Source organism: Pempheris klunzingeri, chromosome 11 (genome assembly GCF_042242105.1).
Source record: "Pempheris klunzingeri isolate RE-2024b chromosome 11, fPemKlu1.hap1, whole genome shotgun sequence".
In the NCBI taxonomy this organism is placed as follows: Eukaryota; Metazoa; Chordata; class Actinopteri; order Acropomatiformes; family Pempheridae; genus Pempheris; species Pempheris klunzingeri.
The window spans coordinates 5,106,631-5,127,535 of NC_092022.1; the positions used below are offsets into that span (position 1 = coordinate 5,106,631).

General features: G+C 43.2%; 2 protein-coding genes across 2 annotated transcripts; both read right to left on the reverse strand.

Annotated features, from left to right (window-relative positions):
• Window positions 1–286: 286 nt before the first annotated feature.
• nr1h5 (nuclear receptor subfamily 1, group H, member 5) lies at window positions 287–9,720 on the reverse strand. Its single transcript, XM_070839085.1, has 10 exons — window positions 9,252–9,720; window positions 3,691–4,089; window positions 3,432–3,572; window positions 3,200–3,324; window positions 2,225–2,323; window positions 2,048–2,144; window positions 1,787–1,903; window positions 1,589–1,678; window positions 1,374–1,487; window positions 287–975 (listed from the first exon to the last, which is right to left on the reverse strand). Exons 1-10 carry the CDS (start codon window positions 9,346–9,348, stop codon window positions 773–775), a joined length of 1,482 nt encoding a protein of 493 aa, XP_070695186.1. The 5' UTR covers window positions 9,349–9,720; the 3' UTR covers window positions 287–772.
• Window positions 9,721–14,185: 4,465 nt separating this feature from the next.
• On the reverse strand, window positions 14,186–18,674 carry slc66a1 (solute carrier family 66 member 1). The gene is made up of 8 exons (XM_070838881.1): window positions 18,661–18,674; window positions 18,378–18,587; window positions 18,146–18,275; window positions 17,708–17,795; window positions 17,085–17,239; window positions 16,899–16,991; window positions 16,187–16,372; window positions 14,186–15,227 (listed from the first exon to the last, which is right to left on the reverse strand). Exons 1-8 carry the CDS (start codon window positions 18,672–18,674, stop codon window positions 15,138–15,140), a joined length of 966 nt encoding a protein of 321 aa, XP_070694982.1. The 3' UTR covers window positions 14,186–15,137.
• Between the last annotated feature and the right edge of the window lie 2,231 nt (window positions 18,675–20,905).

The window sequence follows — 20,905 nt, forward strand, 5'->3', positions numbered from 1 at the left end:
TAAAGTTGAGAATTAAATCTTATTTAAAACAAATGGAGTGAGGTTTTAAAAAAAACATGCAGCCAACATTTTAACAAAGAGTTCACGTGTTTGGTTTGATGTTGATGTTTTTAATCAGAACCAACCGCCATCATTCACTGTTGACACCCAGAAGATTCTATTTATTGTCAAGAGCCCCGTTTTATCAAATGGAAAAATACACCTTTATAAGCTTGTACTACCTGCGTATTTTACCTGCTCACCAAATACTTTGTCTGAACCAGTGTTTCCTCGTTTTGGGAAATGAATGCTCTATTAAAAACCTTTTGGGATACTTAAATGCACTTTTGTGTGGTTTTTTTTTCTTTTCTTTTTAAAATCAAAGGTGAAATCAGTTCTCATTCAAGTATTTAATAATAAATGGAAGATTATTTAAATGAATTACAGGCTCCAAATGTCTGGAAGAGTTAATGCTCAAAATTGGCCCCTAATTGCAGTCAGAAAATTCTCGTTTCCACCGATGAGCTCCAGCTTGCACAGTCTGCAATTTAGTTTTATTTTCTACATTGTGGAAAAGTGTACATATTAGCTGAATATATACAACAGTTATAAAAAGACCTATAAAATATCTTTTTGCAGTCCCATCAGAAGCTCAAGTTCAGAACCTTGAATTTCCAAAATGGTTTTGTTCTATTTCTCGGCTCCTACAGGACCGTCTAGTCCTTAAACTCAATCATGAAACTCCCCAGAGATGATAGTGGCGGTTTTCACCGTTTCCTGTGCGTCCTGTCCGTCAGAGTCCGGGCTGCTGTCTTGTCAGGAGGAGGTAGTTGTGACGGAGGGTCCGTAGCTCCGTCAGTCTGCCCAGCAGGTGGCCAAACCGCTGTGGTCCCCCTCGCGCAGCTCCACCCTGGGCCCCACACACCCTGGACAGCAGGTCCAGGATCAGTTCCTGCATTTTCTCAACGCAGCTGGCTGCCTGCAGGGACGCGCGGTCTGTGGGACACGGAGAGAGAGACGGGTTCACGACATTACAACATCACCAGATCTGTTTCTTCATGTCAATATTCAAACACAGAGTGATGCATTCAAGCTGCCAAACAGCTTCTGTATTAAAAAGAAGTCCCACCGCAGTAAGACTTTGAATACCCCTGCTATCGAGCATTAAAGCTGCTGAGCCATTTTAAGCCTTGACAAAGTCAGCAGTCTGACCCTTTGAGGCCGAGTGAATCATTCACTCCACTATCACAGCCTGCTGAAGAGCTCTGGATAGATTTAACAGTGATTATTTACACTTAAACAGACCATTTGCATGTCTTGACCCGCCGGCTGATTGGATTATTTCTGCCCAAACATCCATCCACAAACTAGAGAGCACAGACTGGCGGTCTGACCTGAGCAGAGCAGAGCTGTGGCGGTCAGCAGGGTGTACTCGGCCTCCGTCACCCGCAGCGTCGCCATGCTGTGGAAGAAGTTCAGCACCGGGCCGAGGAGATCCTCACTGCCTCCTGTTCACACCACCGCACAGGAGATGGGTCATTTTGAAACTGTAGGTTTTTTTTTTCCTAACAGTCTGTGAGATATTTTCTGTGTGGGTGTGTGGGTTCACCTGAGCTGACCACCGTCCTGCTGTGGATGTTTTCCTTTGACTCGAAATTTCTAAGAAAGTTGTGTGTTGACATACTGAAAAGCTGCAGAGCTGATAACAGAGAAAAAGATTTGTTTTTCAGATCTAAACGTCAGACTGAACTTGCTTCTTACCAACCGAATCATGAACTGGTTTTTATCCATGCTGGTTTTTGCTCACCTGGACTGGGGCTCGTTGGGTTGTGGGAGAACTGCTGGGCTGAGAGGAGGAACAGGACCTCCAACGAGGAGACAGACAAGAGGGAGCTCTGGTCGGAAAAGTCCAAGAGGTCAAAACCTGCGAGGGGAACGTCGATATTGGTGTTGGCTCAGAGCAACAGACAGCTCCTCAGCTCACCTCTTTCAAATGTCTTTATAATTAAACAATATTTTCCCTTCATCAGATTCTATATGTCTAGATTCTGATCCCCGTCCATCTTACCTGGAACCGTCCTGGCAAACTGCAGCAGTCTTTGCAGGTGGGGTGACACCACATCAGACAAGCCCTCCCCTTCTTCTGCGCACGGCCACTCAAACACCTGAGCAGACAGCGAGGGAAACATTAAAAACGTGACTGTGGTTTTGGAAGTACGACCAGCGTCTCCACACTGCGACCTACCCTGCACTGGCTGCTGTCCTGCGCTCTGTAGAGCCGATGTGCCTCCACCATCCTGTCCACGATGTACTTCTGCTCTCGGGTCAGGCTGGCAGACAAAGCCTGGTGCGGATGGAAGTTAACACAAGGCACAGTTAAACCAGCGTCGGGATTGTGATGTCACTTCCTCATGTTGAAACTAAAATAAGATAGAAAGCGGACTGAGGGGTAAGATAAATGTCGAATTGGACCACAGACCATTGATCCAACCATCCAAAAACCAAACCATAACATGACAGATTTGCCTAAAACAAGAACTCCCACTATTGTGTCACATTAACCCTTTCATGTATAGAGGTCACTGCAGTGTGCAGCTATTCAAAAGCTGTTTTCTTGTATGTGCATGAGTTTTGATGGCGTAGTTGCACATCAGCCACTACAGTGGATCCTATTGCATCATCTCAGACACTGACTGCTACCCAGAGAGAAGACATTGCCAGTGTAAAAAAAAAAAGAAGAGTGAAACCAAGATGGTCGACAGACAGCCAGAAACACCAAGCTGCTCATTTTCTTCTGTATAAAAAGAAACCCTTGCAGTTAAGAAAAATATAATGACATCAAGTAACATCTAAGGAGTCATGCAATTGTATTGCTTTTATATTGGGAGGAAATTATGATTAACCACATGTCCACTGACATCATGCATCAGTAGCTAGATTTCAACTACTGGACGTAAATATAGCTTTATAAAATTTGGGTTAAAAAAAAATCTTCAAATCTTGTTTTTCAGCCTAAAGATGAATAAAACACAAACAAACACATCCTGACTGAGGTTATCATAATTCATGCATGAAAGGGTTAAATATCAATAAGTAAAATGACATGTGGTGTGAACGAGGGTTTTATCTGAATCACTCACTCCAAAAACAGCTAATTATATAACCGACCACCCAAACATTTAATAATTTAAAGAATTATCATCAGCCTGTATCCTGGTACCTGTGCAGGCAGCCTGCTGGTAGAGCTGACCCTCCTGCTGTCTGGGGCCTCCTCTTCCTCCTGTCCTCTGCCTTTACCTCCTTTCCTTAGTCGTTTGGACTGGCACTGCACCTCTGTCAGGAGACCTGAGGGGGAAAAAAAAAAACCATACATTTCCAGACTCACGTCCAACCAGCCTCATCAATCCTTTTCTTTTATTACAGGCCCATCATTTGCCGTCATGCTGTCTCACACTCAGCCAGCATTCCCACGGCACGGCACTTCCTCAGCCGGCAGTCTTGGCACTTCCTCCTCATGTACATGTCCATCTCACAGCCGCCGCCGCTCTTGCAGTGATACACAGCCTTTTTAGTCACACTGCGCCTGAAGAAACCTACAGCAAGCGAAGAAGGGGGAAAGAAAAGATGAGGCTGACATCAAATCTTACCTTTCAGAGTACAGCAGCGGAGAAAAGGATAATAAAAAGCAAGCGAGGGAAAAGTGAGAACCACCTTTGCATCCCTCGCAGGTAAGAGCGTTGTAGTGGTACCCCGACGCTTTATCTCCACACACCACACACAGCTCGTCCTGACCTCTGCTCTTCCCTCCCGCCCCCATCCGCGTCCTCCGCCCCAGAGGAAGCCCCACTGCCCCGAGCCCCTGAACCAGGCCCCCGCAGTGGGGATCGGGGCCGGGATCACAGGGGGGCTCCATGTAATGAGGGCTGTAGTGGTAGGGAGGATGGCAGGGCTGCGAGGAGGAAGAGGAGGAGGAAGGAGAGGAGGTGGAGGAGGGCGGGGAGCCATAGAGGGAGAAGGGCAGGTTGGCGGGGCTGTACTGTTGTTGGCTGTACGGGAGCAGCTGGAGGTCAGGGTCCTGCAGGGGGCAGCCGAGAGGGTCAGCCAGCATGTCTGAAATGCAAACAAAAAAGTGGAAGTTGAGGAACTAAAACATGTATTCATTGTTTTGTAGGTCAGAAATGTACGTTTAAAACTTGGACACTTCAACGTGGCTGTTGTAGGTTTATGTTCAAATTTCTGATTTGACTCGGAGCTTCCATGTGAAATGACACAAGCGGCCATATTTAGGCATGACATCGACCTGACATTTAAAATCACATGAAAAGGAAACAAGAACTTCTTGGAAAACTGCGACTTGGTGTAAAATAGTGCATCGTCAGTAATGCTGCCTTTCCGCTCGTCCAGTCAAACCATCTTTGTTTCCATCCCTTTGGTTTGAGATACAGCTGCTGATATTCTGTATTTTCCTTACTGTCAGCAAACCTCATGAAAAGACAACGAACTGATCACAACCCTGATGTATTTCTTCTGTAGCATGGAGCACAGAACAGAAACATCAGTGAGCCACGCTGGGTGACAGGTTACTTCATTGTAACGAACATGGGCACTGTAGTTTATTTTGGGTCAATCCTACACACACCGTCCCGCTGCTAGAAATACTACAGAACGTGAGTATTACTCCGCCGTTGAAAATAGTCCCTAATAAATCCCTAAGAAATGTCCTTTTTCCCGTTTCAGCAGCATTTTGCTACAGTTCCCAGTTTTAGAAAATTACAGAGCTTTTAAGAAAAATGAAACTAGAAGCTCAGCAGCCACTTTAGGTAGCAAACTAACCAACTGACTGTGGTCCTCTGCTGTAGCAGCCGATCTGCTTCAACATGTTGTATGTTCAGAGATGCTCTTCTGCAGACCTTGACTGTAACAAGACATTATTTGAGTTCCTGTTGTTCCTGACTTTCTATCAGCTTTAACCAGTCTCTCTCTCTCCTCTGCCATCAACAAGTCGTCCTCCTCTTCTTGGACCATTCTCTGTGAGCTCTACAGGTGGTTGCGTGTGGAAAACCTCATCTCAAAATCAGCATCTTATGAAATACTCAAACCAGCCCATCTGGCATCAACAACCACTCTCACGCCACCTTTCTTTCCCCGTTCTGATGCTTGTTGGAGCTTCAGCAGACAGTCTTGACCTTGTCCACATGCCTAAATGCCTTGAGCCGCTGCCACGTGATCCACTGATTAGATATTTGTGTCGATGAGCAGCTACTACAGCGGCTGGTGAGTGTGTTTGCTGCTGGTATTTACAGATTTATGCAAACGTGCTGCTTCTGTCTTTTCATTTGATTTGTTCACAAAAAGGAACATTTAGACTAATACCAGATTCATCCTTTAAGAATTAGGTTTGCTCATGTGCGGCCTAGTATCCCAGTTTTGAGTCTTATCCTGCTTTTGATCTTATTTGGGGTGCGATGATTACACGGAAAACATCCCTGTGTGTGATTCTAACACGGTCCACGTTCCTCTGTGTGCAGATTTCTCACCTCTATGTTCTGTAACAACAAACAGCACTCAGAAACCTGGATAAGGTGTTGAAATGCCTCAGTATCCTGGTTTCTATTGGAGCGCTCCACCTGGTATGTAGAAACCAGGACGATGTGTTTTAATGCGCTACAGATAACCTCCAAAAACCCCATCATGACCTGGATACTAGTTAACATGGAAACACACTCAGTGATCTGCTACGTTACACATAAACAAACATTTCCTGAAACTCAATAAGGCTGTTACAAAATCAAAGAGCATCATGGGAATGTGGTCTTCCGTGATTCGTGTGATTTCACCGGTTTAATGGCTCTTGGGGGACACAATAATGAGCTGAGAGTGAGACCTTGTGAACTTGTTCAGACTGCTGAAACAGGATGCAGCTGAGAGCTCCAAGTGCCATTTAGGATTCTTTGAGTCCCTTTTCCTGGATGCTTCGCTCCGCCTGCAACGGCCGGTCAGTGCCGTGACGGACCGAAACGTCTTTGAGTGCTCGTCGGCAGCTTGTGTTCTGCAAATCCCTGACTCCTCTGAGAAAACATGTGTGACCACTGGCAGCCTCTTCAAGCGCAGCTGGACCAGTACGACCGGGGCGGCTGTGGGATCCGTTATGAACTGATGAAACGGAGAACCCCACCCAGCTGCCAGGAGTGTCAGGAAAATTTAAAGGGTAAAACGAGCTGAGTGGAGATGGAGGCTGAAAACGATATAAACAAACCATCCTTGTAGCTCTGTGGGGTCGTTAAAGGAGTGCTTATATACAAGAGTGATGTGGCATTGCACTTCGGTAAAGTTGGGAGACCAAAAAAAAAAAAAAAAAGTCAAAGCAGCAAAAGTCGTGCTATCCTGACCTTTAAGCTGAGATCACCCTGGTGGCCATGTTGGACAGGCCTCCTGATCAACAGCTCCAGCTCCTGTACTGCTGTTGGACAGTCACAAGGCTCAGGAAGGAGTAGGGACACCCTGGTCCTTAGCTCAGCTCAGCACAAAGACCGGAAGAGGTAAAACAATCTGCCACCCAGCTCTTCCAAAGCTCACTTACTAAGGAGGCCGTTGACTCTCTTGCAGTAGGCTTTAATGAAGATGTAGAAAAGCATATTAAGCTGACTGACACTCTGCTCTGAACCAGTAAATGTATGTGTCAACAGAATGATCACTTTAAAGGGCACTTATTAACCCCCCCCCCCCCCCTCCTCCTTACTCCTTAGTCCTTTTGTCTTCTCGTTCGCTCTCTCTCCAGATGTTTCCTGTCTTTACCAGACTGTAGCGGCGATGGTTTGGGGGGGGGGGGTCCTCAGCATGTGACAGAGCCGTGATTCGCACTGTTTGTAAACCATTTGAACGCTGTCTAAACACTCCTCAGCCTCCCTTCAGTCCCACGCACACTGGGGAGCCAAACAACACCAGAAAACTACCCCCCATATCTCCCCCCCACTCCGCCCCCACTAAGGGCAGGAGGGGAGACAACAGGGGGAATTTGTTGATGATACACTTTAGTATAAATAGATCCTCCGATGCACGCTCAGCCTCCCTGTTTGCTGTGAGCCGGCTGAACCTCCTCAGCAACTATTATTTTTCATGTCATCAAAGGCAGTAAATAAACGCTTGGCGTTCATTCATCAACTAAGAGAATGAATTAGATGAGGCTGCAGTCACATCCTCGTTGTGTAACAACATAACGTATAAATGACCCGTGAACTTAAACTTTTGTTAAACACAAGTAAAAATCACAGGATAATGTTAAATGTGCACAAGTGATGCTACGGTAGAGTCAAACAAAGTTACAGAGTCAGAGAACCACACTCAGTGACGTCAGTTTTAACGAAATGTCCACGTAAAGTTTGCTACCATTAGTTACAGTAGCCTCCATAAGCTACTGGTCGCACCAGACCAAGTAAGCTGTAGCAGCAAAACCCAGAAATGAGAAACATTTGCATTTAGGCTTAGGACTTCAACTTGTCATCTACAAGAAGAATTATGTGTTTTTTCTTCTTTCAAAAGTTACAGCATCTCACTTTAAGTCAGCGATGGACTGATTTATTAATCCGTTAATTAGCTGACACGTGTTTATGAAAAGAATCTCTGTAAAAGAATATTGAAGAAAATAACAGCATCTCTGAAAGATTTAATAGAAAATGGTCAATAATCGCGAATAGAGGCAGCAGATGTGACCGACTCTGTTTGGAGTGCACAATGAAAAGTAACTGCACCACAGTTAGTCAGCAGCTAACGTGCCTCTGTCCCCTGCAGGTAGATAAGAAACAACCACAGAACAGCGAATACATGACGCAAAACAACACAATACATAACAGTCCCTCAGTGTGAGATAAAGGATAGAATCAGTATGATCAATACAATAATTACAAGGCGATCACCGGCAGTGACACCTTTGAGGCTGGTTTTTAACAGTGCAAAGCTTCTTGAATCTCTAATGTTTCAGGTGATCCACCTCACCACTACTTAACCTCTTAAGACCCGAGCTCTTCTTTGATATGCATTTTTTATTTCTCCTTGCTATTTGGGCTTATTGGACCCTGATAAGTATAAAACCTAAGCATCATCTTTTTACATGGTGTAGTTTTAGAGAAACATTATGTCGACATATGTGGACAATCGGTCTTAATTTCCAGAAAACACAATAAAGTCACCTTTGTGCAAAACTCTTTATTTCCACCCTGAACATAGCAGTTTTTTTTTCCTGACTGCTTTTGCATGTATTTATAACACATACAAAACATATTTTGAACATGTTTTGAAAATCACGGTGCAAAAAACAATATGAAATATCAACAGTTTTGCCCACATACATGTCCATACGGCCCCAGCTAAGCAGAATTAACTACTATGGTAATATAACCCAAAATGTGATGTCCACGCATGTGTACGCCAGGTCTTTAGAGGTTAAACCGAGAAAGCTTTAGACGGCTATCTTTGTGAACAGTGGTACCCACCCACCCCTAGTAGGTGCTGATAAGCCACAGTAGAGAAAACAAAACAAGCGAAACAAACTCTCTGAACACTGGAGGCATCTAACCGTGCTGGTAGTTTGGATTGCCTTTGCCGCAGGTGAACCAGGTCAAAACTTAGAGTATGCTCTACTGAAGAAACAGTCCCTATAAAAACAGATTAACCAGAGCGACATGGACTCTAATTCTGAAAGAGATGGTTGCTTTTGAATTTTATAGACATCATTTGTCAAAGCTGAGAGCAACACAAAGGACATTTATTCTACTCATTGTGTTGGGGTGGAGTCAGCAGTGAATATCTAAAAAACACATGAACACTTCAAACCAAAACCAAATGAAGTAAGTGAGAGCATTTGTTTAGTGATTTGAATCAAACGTTTTAAGGAAACACAGGATAGCAGCCGAGTCTCCTCGTCATTGCAGATAAAATAACACCTACCTGCCAGCGAAACCAATGACATAATCTAATTTGAATTCATTTGACTGATAAGTGTTTTGCAAATAAAATGTCTCCACACATTCAAATCAGAGAATCGGTCTTTCCTGTACTTACTTCCCTAAATTGAAGTATTAGTATCACATGCACAACAGTCTACTTAAGACAGCCCATCTTCAGTGGTCTATCTGTTACTGCAGGCATCGATATGTCACACAACTTTACACAAGCAAGAGAGAAAAAACAGATGTAGAGGGAGAAGAGGGATCTAAAACTCCAAGTAATAGAGGGAGCAGAAGAGACAGAGGACAGAAGTGTCGCTGAGGACTCACCATAGTACTGGAGCGGCTCTGTGGAGCAGTAACCATCCGAGGCGGAGAGAAACCCTCCCGCAGAGAAACTCATCTCCAACTCAGTCCACTCTCTCATCTGGACAGACGATCCTCTCTTTAGCCAGAAATACGGGATGTATCTTCACACGCATGCAAAGTCATAAACACACACACACACACACAGAATGACAATTACTCAGAGGATTCACACAGATATGAAGGATCTGGGAAGTACGGAGACATTCCTCAATCCCCAGGATGCGCCCAGGTCTCTTGGCTGTCCAGGCTGATATCCCAGCCTATTTTTAAAAAAGCAGAGAGCAAGAGTGCAGCTGAGGCTCTTGTTCTGTGGTGGATGATGTGCTGGAGGAGGTCTTAACCGTCCCCCTGGGGATAGACGAAAGGGAAAGCGGGGACACCCAGGAAGGACGGGGATGGGACTGTGGTCCAAACAGCTGGATCTGACTTCACAGATCAGAAGACAGTGACGATGGATGGATGGACTGGAGGGAAAGATGGAGACCTCATCCCTCATGGGCAGAGTGAGGGACACTAGTGCTGTGCGTACGTATGTGTGTGTGTGTGTGTGTGTGTTGACATTTGGCATGAATGGATGTATCACTGCAACAGCTGGGCTGGGCAAAGGAAACATTTTCTCACTTTAAACTGATGGGTTGAATAAAAAAATAACCATCATTAACTCAACTGAAGCTTTCCACAGGCTCTACCCACATGAAAACAAACCCAACCACTGAAATTGAGCTTTTCACTACACTTAATGTGTGTGTGTGTGTGTGTGTGTGTGTCCATGTTTGTCCTCCGAGCCTTGGGAGTGTGTTTACTCTGCCTTTTGTTTACCACTGTTCTGTTTGTGCTGCAGTTAATATTGGACAGCAGTTAGATTTAAGGGGCTCGGGGACCTCCGCCTCCCCCGCAGACGGTTAACCAGGCCGGGGCTTAGCGAAAGGAGTCAAGGTCTGAGGAGCCAGAGGACTGACCCCAGCACTGGCCTGTAAATCTCTGAGCAGGGCCGTTTGACATGCAGCATGCTTACTGAGGATTAACGGCGTCCTCCCACCCGCATATCATTCCTTTCACTGAGTCATTATGGGAACCAGGACTGACCGGTGGATAGCAGAGAAGAGCCAATCAGGTTCGCTGAAGCTGTAGCCTTCACTGGAATCGATCTCAGTGACAAATGACACAGGAATTTGGTTACTGGCTACACAGTGTCTCTCCTTTGAAGATTATGTCCAAAGAGTAAATTGGTACACATGTGGCATGGTGACAACATCACTTCAAGATAAACTGCACTTCAGGGAGAAGCACAATAACTAAAAGAGAGCAAATAATTCATAAAATCTATGTGTGTCATACATAGCAAAAACCTATAGTAACTTTTCTGTAATATATAGATTAACAATAGAATAGGGGAAAAGGTAACATAAAATGTATTATTGAGGGACATTAAGTCCAACAGTCATGAAGATACTGAGTTCATTTAACACTACAAGTTTGCCTTTACATGGTGAGAAAAGTAAGACTAATTACTAAACTGATAACTTTACTTTTAAGTGTGCAAGGTGAGTTTAAAGTTCTTTTAAGACCAACAGCGAGCCCAGTGTGAGAATATATACATACAGTATAATATAGTGAATTATTTTCTGCTCTGTATATACGACACCTACTGCTTTTGAGGGTTTAAAGCTGGACAGTGAATGCTGTTCATGATATAAACTCTTTTAGACAAACCTGAGAGTTTGGGGTAATATAACAAGATTCGATTGACTTTAATAAAGAATAGTAATAATAAACTGTATTTGTATAGCACAAAGTGCATCAAGATGCACCAATTTAGTTGGTGTAGTAGATCTAAAAAGAAAATGCAGATGAGCTTTTTATCAAGATAAGTTAGTTCTCGTTATGAGACAGTTAATGCGGTCTGCAGCCACGCCCGCTGCTCAATGAGGCTGCACTGCACTGAGCTGAATGCTAACATCAGCGTGACAGTCAAACATGCTAGCAAGGACAATGCTAACATGCTTATGTTTAGCAGATATAAGCTTTACCATGTTCACAATATTAGTTTAGCGTATTAGCATGCTATCATTTGTTCATTATCCCTAAACACACAAAAAAAACAAGGTAACATCAACTGACTTAACTCTAATTAAGACCAGTTTGATTTTTTTGCAGGTAGCATTTTCTTCTTCTACTACAATAATTGGACATTTCTGATCCGCTTCAATGTGTTGAACAGCACAGTTAAATTATTTAACCTCTTACATTCACTGCATTGCATGAATATAACTCAAATTGTGGAATGAAGAATGCCCAAACACTGACATAATAACAGGATAGTATCATCTGTATAAAAGTGTAGTATATCATAAACAAATGCCTCTGTATGATAGGTTGATGGGAGTTTCTGGAGTGGCATGAAAAAAAAAGAGATGGTCTGTTTCTCAGTTAACAGCAGTGATTCGCATTAAAAAAAAAGACAAGCCATCAGCTGTTCCTCCAACTGTCTGTGACCTCTGAGGAATGGAAGGAGAGTAGAGAGCAGGCAGCAGTGCTGAGAGTGACACTTAATGATGGGGACAGTATCTATGAGTGAGCAAATGTAGCCATGGATCTTCTGGAGGTGTCACACTGTTGGAGCCCCGAGTATGAGGGCTCACCCCAGGGGAGATGAGTGTCACAAAGGAAGAAGAAGAGGAGGGGGGAGGCGGGAAAGAATTACAGGGCATGTTAATATTAAGAATGGTTTGTTGAAGTGGGCTCCCTCCACTAGTTTGAACCAACATTCCTGAAAATGTGTGCACTACAAGGAATGTGGGTTGATGAGATGAATACCAGAGAAATAGAGGGAAGTCCATTATTTCCACTTGACACAAACTTAAATAAACCCCAACAGAAACAGGCAACCAAGTCAGCTTTTTCTCTGAGGTTCAGAAGAGGGGAAAACAAACTGATGGTATGTGCAAACCCCTCAAACTCATTAGTCCTGTATCACTCAAAGCACACGTCTGGAGATACATTCAGCACACCATAAATCCCTTTCAGGACGTGTTCTCCATGTGGCCAGCTCTCTTTATCAGAGAGCTGCTGGCTGGTAGCTGCAGCTCGATAATGGCCTGGACTGTTTACTGATCCTTGCAGGAAACTGACGCTTACATTAATGTGGACTCAGTATTCGTGAGTAAAGTCCATGGCTTATGTTTGAGCATATGTGAGTGAGTGAGTGTGGCTGGGAGGGTGGTGGGAGGTAGGGATTTGGCTATCACAAGAAAGAATGTAAATTGTGAAATGGTTATTGTGTGCCTGGACTTTCAAAGTATATTGTTTGCTAATTTTCTTACACTGTATTTAATGGATGTAATCCATTATATTTAATTTTAATAAAAACTGTTTCCTACTCAATACAGCAACCTGGCCATCATAATAATAACTGTAGCCTTAATCCGCTGGTGTGAATTGCATCTACATCTTTTTGTATTCTTTGCTGAAATGTACCCAACAGAAAATGGAGCTTTACAGGATTATTTTCAGCAGACATTGTTAATTTCCTCCTCCTATTAAAGGACTAGAATAGTGCTAATAGTGCTACAGAAGAAGAATTACAAAATGTGATGTTAAATATTCCTTTTTTTTAAACATCTGAGGACTACAGCTTCAGAGAGCAGCACAGTACACACAACTCTTCAGGTCAAAGACCACAAAACAACATTGTGCTCTCTTATGAATGATTCCATTAAAAGTTGCAGATGTGTTAATTAGGAGCAGAGAGGTTGTGGACTCACCGCTGATGGTGGGAGCCTTCCTGCTGCGCCAAGCGTCCCGACGTCCTCTCGCTTCGTCCAACTATCTCAGTTTTCGTAATGTTGGCTCCAGCCCAGCCTCCATCCTCACACACACACACAAATATACACACACAGAGTAAACAGAACCTTTCAAATGAGACAGTTGATGTGTGTTTTGCTGGACGTGCCGGGATCTGACCAAAGATCTTCTTTTCCTGCAGCTGCTCTCTTACAGGACAAACATCTGTCAGTCAAGAGAAATTATTTGTAGACATTTTATGGAGAACAATTAGAAAAACACCAAAAATGAAGAGGTGGAACAAAATCATTTGAGATTAACGCGTGGCTCCATATATTAACACAGGGAGATAAAATACCACAAATATACAGTAACATTTCCCAGAATTGGGCCATTTGGCTGCAGTGGGGATTTGAACTGCCAACCTCTGAGTCACAAAGGACCCCCCCCTGTGCCCTGCCTGAAAGAACTGGAATCGTCTCATTAAGACATTCCCAGTATGGAGTGTTTATAAACAGCTTCTAGTTCATCTCATGTGATGGATGGGTGCTCCCTATCACTGGCTCTTCCTGCTAACTCCCCAACTCTCTTAACAATCTGCCACTGTTTCACAACCACACACCCCCAAACACACACACTTACTGAACCCTTGATATTTTCTGTACTGACCTTGCCTCCTCGGTGGGTGGGCCCTTACTGTTTCGAGTGTGTATGACTGCATTATGTTTAATCATGAGAAGTCTGTGTGTATGTGTGTGTGTTATGAGGGAGGAGGGTGCAACTGAGAGGCCAGTGTGAATCTGCTAATGAAGAAAAACAACACGGCTGTCAAGGCCTCCCAGGAGCAGGTCAAATATAGTCGCTAGGGGTTGAGTTCAGCGAGGGCAAAGGGTCAAAGGTCAACTTCAAGGCCAAGGGCAGGCCTCAACCTCTGCCGGGCTGCAGAAAAGTGGGAGTTGAAGAGAGCAAACTGTAGGGGAGGAGGAGCAGTTAAGAGAAAAATTCATGAATTACAGCAAGTAAAAAAAAAGTCCATAATGAAGGGGACAGGGACAATCCTAAATGACTCAATCCACACTTAACCCAGAATCAAAGGAGGAGAGAAAAACAAGTGTTATTAATATGTTTAATCTTTACAGTACAGTGACCCACTGAACATATTTAACATTTCTCAAGGAACAAAACCAACTTTTGTTGTGCAAAACTGTGAGAATGAAAACATGAAAAAGTGTTTTCAATTACACCTGGTAGCGAACATCTGCAGTAAGTGACGGGACTCATCACCAGTGCAAACAAAAATCGGTCAAAGTGTCTGTATTTTAAAAAGTAAAATAAAATCATATGACTACAATTAAAAAGATATCTAAAATTCTCAAAAAAAAAAAAAAAATACATGCTCAAAATAGTTTTTGGATTACAACACTTAATGTAAACATCAATTTCAAATTGACTAAATACAATTTACAGTTGTAAATGTTTAACAAAACATTTCTCTTTTTCTCCCCAATCGGACACATCACTGCAGCTCAAAAAACAAAAAAGATTCAAGTTACAGGAGCTGATTATTCTGAAACACTGTAAGCACGATCAGACAGGGCTTCATGAGTGATCAGTGTCACAACTGTCAAAGTGTTTGGCAACTTAAAACCCACATTTTTTTATTTTTTTTTATTTAAAGAAACCTCTGAGTGGCCGAATCAGAATCTGCTGTCTGACATTAAGTCAGGGTTGTGACCTAAAATCAGGAGGAGTTCAGGTCGGCGGGAGGATTCTCCATCCACGTCCGACACCTGAAACCTCGAATCGTTCCTTTAAAACTCCTTTAAAACAGTAAGAGCAGCGTAAATCACAAACACTGCGGCTGAACCCAGAAGAACTTCATTCGTCAGAGCACTTTAGTAGATTAAGAACACATTATGGACATTATAAAAAGAGCATAATAAATAAAACTATAAAAATTAAACTGAACTGTACAGTCTCATTTTGTTGGAAATGTGATTTCAGGGGTTCAGTGGAAGCGAGTGTCTGCTCATGTCCCACCGGTTCACTTTGGGTTTGCAGGTTTTAGCTCCCAATCAGAGGCGTCGTCTCGCTGCCGTCCACCTGGATGTTGGATTTGCCGGATTTGCTGTAAATTAGAAACTGGATGGAGATCTGAACCGCAGCGTTAAGGTTAATCTAAAGAAATCCTGGGAAAGACTCTGTAGATGCATGTCACTGTCAGAGGATTTCAACTGCAACACACAACTATGAAGAACAAACAATACTTTTTTCAACTCTGAAAAGCACTTACTTACTGACACCTTAGTTTATGGTATAAACAGAACTGAATACCAGACTCAGTCATGGATTAGGGTTAGCCGTCAATCATGATGTTGCACATCCTTTTTTTTAATAACATCAAATGACTAATTAAAACCAAACTGATCGGGAAAATTAACACTTGAACCTACATCAACATGATAACAACTATCTAAATCAAGAGAAAGCGTCTTTGGGAAAACTCTATTTGATATGTGCTTGTGTCGTGTTCTATTGATTAACATGGAGGGAGCGGTGCTTTATGACCGCCATCAGAGAGCGATTAAGATGTTTGGCTCCACTTTTGGGACGCTTTCATGTTGTTTGTCTTTTCATACAGTCCTGAGCTCTCATACCTATCCATTAAATATGAAACTACTGCTAAGAGACATTAGCTTAGCCTAGCATTAAGACGGGAAGCGGAGAGAAACAGCTAGCGTGGCTCCGTCCAAAGGCAAAAAGTAGCTCCAACTCTCACCAATAGCTCCCTTAAATCTTGTTTGCTTGATCAAAGTAATAAACTGACAGGTGGTTTTACATGTTGGACTGCCCTTTGGCCGGGCTCTAGGGGGCAATAAGGTATCAGGTGGAAGTCAGCAGGTCATCTATGTATTCATTTGTATTTGAGTGTTTGGGCCCCTGAACCTATACATTGTGTTTTGACACACGCAGTCATGAGACCTAAACCCATCAGATGAAGTGTCCTCTCTACAAGCTCAGCACTGCCTAAAATGTAGCATGTACGTGGGATTAGGGAGAGCCGAGAGGCCCGGCAGCTGCAGCGGCCATGTTTTCTTTACTTCAAAGGATACAATGAGGTCTAAGGAGAGGGTGCCGAGGCTGCCGATGAGCCAGGGCAAGTGATGGACCATGTAGCTTCTCTCACCCTGGTCCCCATCGGGGTTCTTCAGCAGCACACTCAGGCCGTACGTGGTGTTTCCGAGGATGACCAGCGCGAACAGGAAGTAAGACACTCCCTCTGTAGACTTCCTCTTGAACTGTGGGGAGAAAAGAGACAGCGAAAGGGGAAGAGGGAAGGACAAAGAGGAATAGAAGATGTTTTACACAGTCACCAAATACGGTAATTCCCATCAGTGTGAGCTGTGCAGTGACGTGTGCAGATTGCCCAGGCGGTCACTCATGCTGTCAGAACATTAGATTCACTTTTGGCCTCCTTGGTTTTCAGTTGCATAGAATTTTGCCTCTTTATACATTTTTCATCTTGTTCAACACAACTTGTAATGCTTTTAAAGCTCTTTATCCATTATTCTAATTCTATTTCATCTCTAACCTACTTTAAATATGTAAATTCTTTACCTGTTGCACATTTTCCATGTTACTGATTGGATACTTGACCAGGCAGAGGGCTCTGCTTTCCATCTCCATACAAAAGTCTCTGAATTTTATTGTTTGAAACTTGTCGTATTGAATGTAGTATTGTATTCTACGTTGATATTAGCATATGTATTAGTATCTATTAATGTCTACCACCCATAGTAATAAAATCCATGCTATTATACTCACATTAGTGTACATCTGGGGAAGTCTGGAACAGAGGTAGAGCAGTGACGACACCGAGCCGATGGAGAAACCAACAATTTCTTTAGGGGTAAAAGCCTGAAGTGAGAGAGAGACGAACACAACATTACACCAGAAAACAAAAAGCCAGACACAGGAGGGCCACAATTTTAACAAGTGAACAGGACTCGCCTTGATAGAGCTGACTTCAGACGTTGAGAGCAAGGCGCGACCTCTGAACCCAGAGGGAATAACTTCCTGTTGGGTGCCTAATCCCGGGAGGTGGGCGAAGGTTGTGGTGAAGCCCAGGACACAGGCTACACCCACCACATGCACAACCCCTCTCCCTGGAGAAGAGACAACACCTAAGTTCACCATCAGCACTGGGAAAGACATCTCAGCACATTCCTCCAGACAAGGGTTACTGTGTCAAAGGTCACCCGTGAGGGGGCAAACACCACTTCAACATGGGGCATGTGATGACATCATGACAGGGTACGGGGATTACACTGTTGGATCACTCTTCATCACAACTGATGTAAGACGCTTGGTCATTAAGCAGCTATTTCAGACAGAAATAAGAAGCGCCTCAGCAGAAACTACATCAATAAAGATTATGGCTACGGTTTTATAGTTGGGTATAAAATACATGAGTCGAGTGAATCATTTCACTTCAATATGATAGGTTAACTAAGGCTTATGTGTGGGAAACCAAATGAGGCAAAAAAAACTAACTCAGCACAAAAAAAGAATTTGGTTCCTATACTGGTCATTTGGGAAACAAAGCAACAGACAAACAAAGAAAAAATACTCACTTTCAGTCACTCTGTTCTTTAACTTGTAGTAAAAGTACATGGACAGCATCACCAAGTCAGCGACGACATAATAAATGGCTGTATATGTCTGGATGACAGGGAGAGAGACGCGTGTCATGTAATTATCATGGAACTGGACAATCTGTCAAATAATGAATCTGAATAATAAATGAATAATCGGAGTCACTGATCAAGAGACACACCAAAACCAGGTGGCAAAAGCACTAAGAAGATACAATTAATTATTTTTGCCATAACATTATAATATCTAATTCCTCTCCTTAAGGCATCATTTTGAATTTTAAGAACTCCTAATGAGCATTTCTCATTGCTTTGGACAAGAATGAGTGAAAAACAACGATTTATAGCCTCACAGATAATAAAGCTGTTAGCTGCCGCCCTACTCTGTCATGAGAAGAACGCGTTACTACAAATCACCTGAAGTGGAAGCTGGTCTGCCAAGAAGGAGCCCACCAAATTGCAGGTGTCGCCTCCCAACCACAGCAGCAGGAACCAAATAGAGAGGGCACTGTCCATATTCCCCGTTTTGCACGAGCTGTAATACTGTCTGCAGTCAGAAAAAACAGAGACCATGCATGGTGTTTATATTAAAAAAAAAAAAAGGCAGCTTTTCCTTCGAGGGAGCAACGACATCAACACACATACTTACGGAAGTGAGGACACCATGAAGCAGAGGATGGACAGGAGGCCCAGGTAGACGCTGGCCATATCCCTCGCGTCCTGGGCACATTCCCCAAGCCCATCCCAAACCCACTTGGACCCATTAGGGCACGAACTGAAGTTTCCTTGAGCGGTCCATCCAAAGGCAACCCGAGAGAGGACCCCATCTGTCCACATGTTCTGTTTGAGAGAAAAGCTTCTGTAAATATCCAGTTGATCAAAACACAAGATCCTTCTAATACATCTTCAGCAGTATACACAATATTTACTACAGTATCTCAACCATATGGCGCAGATGTGCCTCCAGAGCTTCATCACACACTAAAAACCAGCCATATAAACATTAAAAAGAGCATCACATGTAGAAGAAACTCATCATAAAGCAGTTTTCCAGTTAACACAGTCGCAGCGGGTTCAAAGGTTGTTAAACACTCAGGAACAACATCGCAACAGCCTGTTTAGATCCACATCCTGCTGTTGATTAGATCAAGACAGGCGCGATCAAACAAAGCTACATTTCTACACTGGGCAGCGCTAGAAAAAAGACTTTCCCCCCCACACACAAAATACAATCAGCAGAAAACCCTAAATATATGTTAGCCACTTAGCTAGATGGCAACGAAGATAACAACAACCACGTACAGGGGAAGAAAGCTGAATTTCCTCTGTGGCTTTTACGTCGTAAACTTCTACAAATAACCACAATGGAAATGAATACAGCAAAAGTATCTTGCCTGTGTGGTGGCGGACATGCCGGTAAGGTCCTTAGCAGAACAAAACCTCCTCAGAAAGTGGCGAAATAACGCGGAAGCAGATAAAAAAAACAAGCTGGTGTGTCCGTGAGCTGATTGGTCGTTTGGGCTGAAACGTCACTGCCGAGCTCATCAAACTGAACACGTGACAAGCGGCTCATGAGATCCAAAACAAACCAGCCAGGCCTTCAAAATAAAAGTCTAATTTGGATCAGGCACCACAGATGATCATTTCGTCCAATTAATAGCAGCTGGATATCGTTCCGAGTTAACTATTATGTATTTTAACACAGTGTGAATTTAAGAAGCATAAAATTAGAGTTATTAAACACTCACTCTGATTGTGAGTGTTTAATGGTAAAATATGTAGCCGTGGAACAAGATAATGGCATGCTTTCATGTTAATTTTGCATGTCTGTGGGACTGGGACAACTTAGCCGAGCAAATCTGATGTTGCAGCGGTAACACATTTCACATGCTCTCATCACATATCTACAAGCCCTGTCAAACTGGATCATTTTGTTCCACATGATAATTCAGTTATTAGCCTTGAGCCGTCATTAGTCCTGAGGCCTCCGACATTCTTCAGCTGGCTTTGCATTTCAGTATGCAGTCGTGAAAAACAATACACGTACAATAAGCAGACCCATAAGGGCAAATCTTCTGTAAAACCAGGCTTGTATGCAAATGCCCTCACTCAGTGAAGTATTGAGAGCTCGACAGCTCCTCTCTTTTATATGCAGAGATGATGAGATGGTCAATTGTCGTTATCGCAATAAAACAAAGGTTACTTCAAGTGTTCATTACGACTTGTTCTGACTATCTTGATTTAAAGGGAAAAAAAGATGATCATGTCAGTTTTACCATGTTGTAATCAGAAGTGGAGGAAGTACTCAGATCCTGTACTGAAGGAAAAGTAGCAATGCAGAAATAGTGTTACAGATAAAAGTCCTGATTGGACTTTGAATGAAATTCTCCTTAAAGAATTGGTTGTGCAGAACAGAATAATGTATTTTACATTTCTGATTTAAATACACTGATTTGTACATAAATGTAATGTTACATCTGGTGGAGGTGGGGCTACTTTTAACTAGCTGGGTAGATGTAACATCACTTTAATTTATAATATTACTGCTGTATTTGTTGATTATATTTTGTATTAATCCGGAAAAAAGTTATAAATCGTATATCGGAGTAAAACATTTGCTTTTTAAATGGCAGCTGAGTGAAAGTAATTAATATCACAAAATGGGAAATGCTGAAGTAAAATACAAATACCTCAACACTTTAGTAAATGTGCTTAGTAACTTTCCGCCGCTGGTTGTGAGTCAGTCAAGGCGGGAAAAACGGGAATATCAGGGGAAAATGTCCTACTTGGAAGAGCCTTTGAGGCCAGACGTCAGACTTTGAATGGGAAGTAAAAGAGGGCCTCCACCAGCTGTTTCCTAAAGTTTGGAGGTGATGCTCAGTGAGTCAGCTGACCGTCTGTGAGTCAGCTGACCGTCTGACGACTCAGCACCTCGCCAGCTGACGTCAGCTCCTGCTTTTATGTTCAGGGTCGCTGCAGGTCCGCCACGTGCGTCTCCTAAAACTGGTTCCGGCCTGCGGGTGCACCGAGACTCAGTGAGTCTTAATGACTTATTGACGATGCAGGTCGAGGCTGCGGCATTTAAATGGAATCAATACAAGACTTCCTCTTATCAGCAGGTCAACACTAATCATCTCTGCTGACTGTCTCACGTGCGGGTTTCTTTGCATACTGGTT

What these genes read in the sequence shown, in the direction of transcription:
- slc66a1 (XM_070838881.1), bottom strand. An exon ending in CAGACCAGCTTCCACTTCAG is followed by an intron (nt 17,796 to 18,145) that starts GTGATTTGTAGT and finishes CCTGTCATCCAG; the next exon opens with ACATATACAGCCATTTATTA. An exon ending in TTCCCCAGATGTACACTAAT is followed by an intron (nt 16,373 to 16,898) that starts GTGAGTATAATA and finishes TTCTCCCCACAG; the next exon opens with TTCAAGAGGAAGTCTACAGA.
- nr1h5 (XM_070839085.1), bottom strand. Translation starts at nt 9,348, where the DNA reads ATGAGAGAGTGGACTGAGTTGGAGATGAGTTTCTCTGCGGGAGGGTTT. An exon ending in GTTTGCCAGGACGGTTCCAG is followed by an intron (nt 1,904 to 2,047) that starts GTAAGATGGACG and finishes TTCCCCTCGCAG; the next exon opens with GTTTTGACCTCTTGGACTTT. An exon ending in CACAGCTCTGCTCTGCTCAG is followed by an intron (nt 976 to 1,373) that starts GTCAGACCGCCA and finishes CGTGTCCCACAG; the next exon opens with ACCGCGCGTCCCTGCAGGCA.